The sequence below is a fragment of the Ceratina calcarata genome, unplaced genomic scaffold (genome assembly GCF_001652005.2).
Source record: "Ceratina calcarata isolate Rehan_Ccalc_2016 unplaced genomic scaffold, ASM165200v1 scaffold470.2, whole genome shotgun sequence".
Taxonomy (NCBI): domain Eukaryota; kingdom Metazoa; phylum Arthropoda; class Insecta; order Hymenoptera; family Apidae; genus Ceratina; species Ceratina calcarata.
The window spans coordinates 250,566-258,070 of record NW_017171129.1 but is presented as its reverse complement, the minus strand read 5'-3'; the positions used below and the strand labels follow the sequence as shown (position 1 = coordinate 258,070).

General features: G+C 40.4%; 1 protein-coding gene across 2 annotated transcripts in view; it reads right to left on the bottom strand.

Moving 5' to 3' along the window:
* The window catches only part of LOC108627409 (mediator of DNA damage checkpoint protein 1), a 26,988-nt gene that overhangs the window by 7,639 nt on the left and 11,844 nt on the right, over positions 1–7,505 (bottom strand). The window contains exons 1-5 of one of the 2 annotated variants that reach the window (XM_026815580.1): positions 5,336–5,664; positions 5,108–5,193; positions 4,232–4,411; positions 1,373–1,596; positions 937–1,092 (exon numbers count right to left, since the gene is read on the bottom strand). In XM_026815580.1, coding sequence (XP_026671381.1) covers positions 937–1,092; positions 1,373–1,596; positions 4,232–4,411; positions 5,108–5,147 — 600 coding nt within the window. In that variant the 5' untranslated portion in view covers positions 5,148–5,193; positions 5,336–5,664. Of the gene's footprint in view, positions 1–936; positions 1,093–1,372; positions 1,597–4,231; positions 4,412–5,107; positions 5,194–5,335; positions 5,665–7,505 lie in introns of those variants that run through there. The other variant, XM_018028630.2, reaches the window with a different exon arrangement.

Sequence of the window (7,505 nt, the reverse complement as noted above, 5' to 3'; positions counted from 1 at the left end):
GTAATAGAAACTATAATAACAAATTCAACACGCTAGCATGTGCTCCTAATATTAAAACTGTTTCGTCTCGCGTGACAATCTTCCCGTACAAAACATTTCACAGCAAGTACGCGTTTGCGAATCTGTTAATTATAGTTCTGAGGCGAACCAGATTTTATGGTCCCCTTATCTCGTTACTTATACGTAGCGGTAGTACGATCCGTGTCAATGTTAATCGTATGCGCCGAGAGAAAACTTAATGGGCGTAGAATTGCATCATCGATCAATGATTTGGAACGCGAAGGCTTCACGTCCCGCGTACATCTAGTAATACTACCGTCGTACGATTCAATTGAATTTTATACAGGGTCTCCCAAAACTAGTGTAAGATATTGAAATGGGAGGTTCCTCACGTCATTTTAAACAACATTTTCCTTAGCGAAAAAGTTGTCCCATGCATGGTTGAGGAGTTATTAACAAAAAACCATCGACCAATCAGAGCGCTCTGTTGGCGCGAGCTGCCAATCGGGAGCGTTGTCTCGTATCCGGACGCCCAGCCTTTGAACAACCGCTCCGCTTAATACGAAGCGTTTTAAGAAAATGGCGAATAATAAACTACATGAATAACAATGCAAGGAAATTAATAACAATTAATATATTTAATCGTTATTCAAATTTATAATTAAAAAATTTATAATTAAGAAATGATAGATTGTTGATAGGCCAGGCGTCCGGATCCGAGCCAACACTTCCGATTCGTAGCTCGCGCCAATCGAGCGTTCTGATTGGTCGAGGTTTTTTGTTAATAACTCCTCAACCCCACCTCAGATAATTTTTTCGTTAAGGAAAATATTGTTTAAAATTACGTGAGGAACCTCCAATTTCAATATCTTACACTAGTTTTGGGACATCCTGTATAAGTAATGGGAAAAAATAGAAAGCAGTGCGTTTTCTTACCTTGTAAGTCTCGTCGACCACCTCGGTGGGTTGTTTCGACAAGAAATCATATTCAGGTTCCGCAAGATTGTTCTTAACGACCGGCGTTTCGTCCTTCGATTTTACTTGCACCTGCGAGGACACCACCGGGCTCTTTGTCATTTGAACGCTCGGTTCCTGTAACACCATAAAAATTCTAGAATCTCCTACGGCGCAGAAGTTATTATGCTCGTTAAGTTTTACGTGGACCCGCGTTCGAAAGTAGAAACCTCACGTGTGGCGCGCGTGGTAAACGTAGATAGATAAGAACGATGGCTCAGGAGAAATTAACTTTACGAAAGCGAAAGCAATCCGCTTCCTAGTTCTTTCTATGAATATTTTAAACCGTTTGCATCATAAGGAAGTATGAAAATTGATGCCTTCATATGAGTAGATTATTTCTCAATTATAGTCTTGCCTGACTTCTCGGTGATCGGGTCCCATTGTCATCGGCTGGGTTGATTGCGTTCTGTTCGATCACGGAATTCACTACGACCTTCGTGCCTTTTGCTTGTTTCTTCGTCTCCTCCTCGGTGTTCCCCTTGCGGGTCTTGCTCGGTTGAATGTCGTGTGCCTTTTCCTTCTTCTCGCTCGGTTTCGTTTCAATTATCGACCCACTGATCTTCTTTTCCTTCTCACCGTCTAGGAGTCAGGGTCAATAGTTAAAATCTTCCTAAACTTCCATTCGTTTAAGATTTCAATGAAAGAAACTAATGAAAAAATCACTAGACCAGTGATGGCGACTGTTTTTGAGATTTTGGGTCATATTTTGTCCTTCAATGTTCATTACTCAAAATTTGTACTAGTTTGTGGGTCACTAAGTCAGTGGCGTCACTTAGAAAGGGGGAGGGGATAAAAAGGGCACCAACAATATCAGTAATGGCGAATCTTTTTGAGATTGTGGGTCATATTTTGTCCTCCAACGTTCATTACTCAAAATTTGTACTAGTTTGTGGGTCACTAAGTCAGTGGCGTCACTTAGAAAGGGGGAGGGATATGAAGAGATCCAACAATATCAGTAATGGCGAATCTTTTTGAGATTGTGGGTCATATTTTGTCCTCCAACGTTCATTACTCAAAATTTGTACTAGTTTGTGGGTCACTAAGTCAGTGGCGTCACTTAGAAAGGGGGAGGGATATGAAGAGATCCAACAATATCAGTAATGGCGAATCTTTTTGAGATTGTGGGTCATATTTTGTCCTCCAACGTTCATTACTCAAAATTTGTACTAGTTTGTGGGTCACTAAGTCAGTGGCGTCACTTAGAAAGGGGGAGGGATATGAAGAGATCCAACAATATCAGTAATGGCGAATCTTTTTGAGATTGTGGGTCATATTTTGTCCTCCAACGTTCATTACTCAAAATTTGTACTAGTTTGTGGGTCACTAAGTCAGTGGCGTCACTTAGAAAGGGGGAGGGATATGAAGAGATCCAACAATATCAGTAATGGCGAATCTTTTTGAGATTGTGGGTCATATTTTGTCCTCCAACGTTCATTACTCAAAATTTGTACTAGTTTGTGGGTCACTAAGTCAGTGGCGTCACTTAGAAAGGGGGAGGGATATGAAGAGATCCAACAATATCAGTAATGGCGAATCTTTTTGAGATTGTGGGTCATATTTTGTCCTCCAACGTTCATTACTCAAAATTTGTACTAGTTTGTGGGTCACTAAGTCAGTGGCGTCACTTAGAAAGGGGGAGGGATATGAAGAGATCCAACAATATCAGTAATGGCGAATCTTTTTGAGATTGTGGGTCATATTTTGTCCTCCAACGTTCATTACTCAAAATTTGTACTAGTTTGTGGGTCACTAAGTCAGTGGCGTCACTTAGAAAGGGGGAGGGATATGAAGAGATCCAACAATATCAGTAATGGCGAATCTTTTTGAGATTGTGGGTCATATTTTGTCCTCCAACGTTCATTACTCAAAATTTGTACTAGTTTGTGGGTCACTAAGTCAGTGGCGTCACTTAGAAAGGGGGAGGGATATGAAGAGATCCAACAATATCAGTAATGGCGAATCTTTTTGAGATTGTGGGTCATATTTTGTCCTCCAACGTTCATTACTCAAAATTTGTACTAGTTTGTGGGTCACTAAGTCAGTGGCGTCACTTAGAAAGGGGGAGGGATATGAAGAGATCCAACAATATCAGTAATGGCGAATCTTTTTGAGATTGTGGGTCATATTTTGTCCTCCAACGTTCATTACTCAAAATTTGTACTAGTTTGTGGGTCACTAAGTCAGTGGCGTCACTTAGAAAGGGGGAGGGATATGAAGAGATCCAACAATATCAGTAATGGCGAATCTTTTTGAGATTGTGGGTCATATTTTGTCCTCCAACGTTCATTACTCAAAATTTGTACTAGTTTGTGGGTCACTAAGTCAGTGGCGTCACTTAGAAAGGGGGAGGGGATAAAAAGGGCACCAACAATATCAGTAATGGCGAATCTTTTTGAGATTTTGGGTCATATTTTGTCCTTGAACGTTCATTACTCAAAATTTGTACTAATCTGTGGGTCACTAAGTCAATGGTGTCACTTAGAAAGGGGGAGGGATATGAAGAGATCCAACAATATCAGTAATGGCGAATTTTTTTGAGATTTTGGATCATATTTTGTCCTTCAATGTTCATTATTCAAAATTTGTACTGTGGGTCACTTAGAAAGGGGGGACAATAATTTGACAGTTGACCTTTTCTTGGTTCTCACTTTTAAAACCTTCTAAGACAGTTCTTCCGTTTTGTATGACAAAAAATTGATATCAATGAACTGATACCATGAATTACTAGGTGACACCTCGTGCCTAACGAATATGCGTGCCAAGATTATAACCGACTGTCATGAGTCATTGAGGAGGAGTGATATGACAGAAAACCGTCTACCTGGTAATTAGTTTTTAATATTTTCAATTATCGTCTCTTTTATGATATAAAAATCAATGGGTGGGTCATTTAAAAAACCTCCGTTAGGTTCGCCACCACTGCACTGGACTATACCTGTGACTGATGGTAAGTCACAAAAGAAGAGAAACGAAGGCGTGAATCTGAAATTGTTTTATGACTCTTGCCGACGAAGAGTACACTTTCTAGCTCAAGGACTCGTTATATAATCGTACTCACATTTCACGGGACTGCGTAACGTGCGGTTTTGTCATTGTTTAAAAATAGGTACCGAAATCGTGATTCGTCAGTGGCATCAAAGTTATTACGAGCTTCGCGGGAATATAAAGGAACTATCTAGTCGTCGGTAAAGGAAGAATGGCAGTAAAATTATACCCGCGGGTGCACTCTGCGGACTAAACACCATCACCGTGTTTCCGATCGTCGTGGTGAAATCCAGGAATCCGTAGACAGTTTGTGTAATGAAATCATCGTTCACAACCGCTGCTGGCTTGATTGCTACAGCGGTCTCGACCGAGTGACTCTTGTAAACCTGCCCCGAGCATTCTCCTGCAACTAAAAAGTGAAACCAAATGCATATCGTTCAACAATGCCCCCCCCCCCATCAAATTCCAGTAACCAACATTTACAATTGCTGTTTTATTTAAAGCTCGTATGAGTTCTTAATTAACACTAGGACTACAAAATCAGTAAAAATGGCTGGCCTTCAATGGAGAAATAAAAAATTACTTCCTGTCTTGATAAATTTTAAAAGTTGCGCAAAACTACTAAAAGAGTCATTAAGTCTTGGATCCTTAAGTTGAATGGCAACCATTTTTAGTTTTTTTTATTAAACTTCTGATGGAGATCTTGCTCCGTACAGGTTTAAAAATGTCTTCAACAATAAAATTACTATCATAGTCATCTCGATCTCTTCATAAGAACTACTAAAAGAGTCATTAAGTCTTGGATCCTTAAGTTGAATGGCAACCATTTTTAGTTTTTTTTATTAAACTTCTGATGGAGATCTTGCTCCGTACAGGTTTAAGAATGTCTTCAACAATAAAATTACTATCATAGTCATCTCGATCTCTTCATTCTATACGCATACACATCCACCATTAAGTGTGGGAAAGAGTAGCCATTTGGTAATGAAGAAACGTCTCGAGCATTCATACCGAAACCTTTTACGTCACGTAAGACGCGTCTACGCCTATCGGCCTGTGTACCCAGGTTCTAGAAACCATTTTGAATCGTTAAACTGATACCTACCGTACACAAGAGATATGGCAATGATCACGTATTTCGACATCGTCCGGTCTAATTAATTCATTCCCCGTTCCAAAATCTGAATCCTCCTGAAACAAAAGACATAAGGAAACGTACATACATAAAAACGTAGTATATAGTAATATTTATGCGTCTTGAGGTAACGAAATTATTGCGTAACGGCGTTGGTAATCGGTTAGCATGCAACAATAGAGGAGTAAAAGGCAATACCGTTCCAGCTCGGACGGTTAACGGGCGTGACTGGAATTAGTAATTCCAGCCCGATTTTTCTTCGCCTACTGCGGGCATGGTCGCTGCTGTTTCCATCGCTCGCGGTGAAATAATTCATCGTCGGGCAAAAAAAAAAAGAAAAGGGTATGTATCGCATTTTGACGAGAGATACTTAGAACGTGTACGCGTACCGGCGTAAAATAAGTACACGCTCGCTACCCGTTCCTTTCACTTGTATTCTCCCAAGATATTGCGGCAAGGCGGGTATAATCCGCGCGCTTGCGGCAAAAACCGATCCCCGCGCCACTCGCTATCATCGTTCCATCCGATCATATTGGGTTGGGGAATAAGTTCGTACCGTTTTTACCGAAGACTTTTATTTAAACAAAAAACAATAATTATATCAATAAGTTAATCAATTATAGAATCGTTTTATGATCGCAGTTCATTTTTTCCGCCAATTCACGACTGGTTATTCCATTTCTAAGCCTCAAAACTAATAAAAAATTAAATAACTCAAAAATACAATTAACATAGTTTTGTAGAGCAGAAAGAGTTCTATCGAATGAATACTTACCCGTTGGCAAACAGCAAACAAATCGTTGTAAAATAAAAGAAATTATAAAAACGCTATGAACTTATTCCCCAACCTAATACTTTAAGCAGAGGGCATGATTGAAGGTTTATGAGTATAGAAAACTGAAAACCAATGTTTGGACTCTGAGATAATCGCTGACGACTTTTTTTATACCCACAGGGGGGGGCAATGGGGCAAATGCGAGGACCTGGACGAAAAATGGCATTGAGAACTAACCCATAGGATCGTTGATCACGTGTTTAATAACAAAAAAGAACATAATCTTCGTAATTGAATAAGAGTTTGGTTTGTTAATTAATTTTCTGACAAAACCTATTTGGCAGGGTGCGCACGTTGGAGGTTCGTCTTGTGTCAAGGCTGGTTTCAATTTGCCATTCCGTGTAACGTCGACAAGGAGTGGTCCCGCAAACGTGCCGCCGTCGCCGCCGCTACTCGATCGCATACCCAAGTGGAACACGTACGAAGAAACGTTAGAGTCCAAGCGTTAACCCGTTCGCACAATTGCGTTCAGCAATTTTTATTACTCATTCCAGTCGAGTGTCGATAAAACGTCTATTTCGTAAAACTCTGAATCGTTTGTGTTAAACGAATCTAATGGTGATGTAAAAATTCGTTTAACGCCATTCATAATTTGTTTCCGAGTAGTGCGCATGTATCTCGACAAATTATCATCGCATTAGAGACGAAAGACCATCGCACAGGTCGACCTTGACTCGTGGTTGAAATCTTCTAACGATATCTAAAGTATACTCGTTCATCACAGTCGAGGACGCCATTAAGTGAATCCAACTACGAAGTCCAATTAGGACTACGACTGAAGAAAAAGTACGATTAGATGTGTTGGTAAAAAATATTTTTAACTAGCGTTAGAATTTGGATCCGGTTTTAAATTCCTTGGGTGAACTTTCTCTTTCACCCAGAACCACTGGAACGAGTCGGAATCGAAGTTCGAGATTCGCGCGGTGCGTGCCTCAGCCGGTTTCAGTCGCATTTCCTAGTTCTGCCGCAACGGTTAAAGAACACTTAAACCCGCGATACCTCGGCTGCGTTTCGCAAAGAAAAAGTGAGCGGACAGCCGATTGTGGCTACCCTCGAGTCTCGAGGCATTCGCATATCTCCCGGGAGCGATTCCAGCCATAGATTTATGCCGTACGATCACGTGAAACTTTCCGCTTCAACGAGATACGCCTGAGATACGCCAGACTACGGGCAGACCAGTTATACACGAACATCGTTCATTATCAGCCATTGCCCTACGTTCAAAACGCGTTCCTAATCATTTACTAATACGGTTTAAAAAACCTGTTGGTATTCAGTGAGAAAACCATGTGGAAGTATAGAACTGAGTTAACACAAGTTTATATAGTGGATACCTTTTGTGATGGGGTTACAACTGACAGGAGGAAAATGTGTAGATCCTTAATCCCTCTTTGAATCCTTTAACTGATCTCAGCCACTCCCTAAGCTATCGTCATGTGACGACTCATCTTTTTGTATATTCTTTTGTTTTCTTTTCCCCCCTAGGTTTTGTTCTTCTTATTTTATTTTATTGTTATCTGGACCTTTATTTTC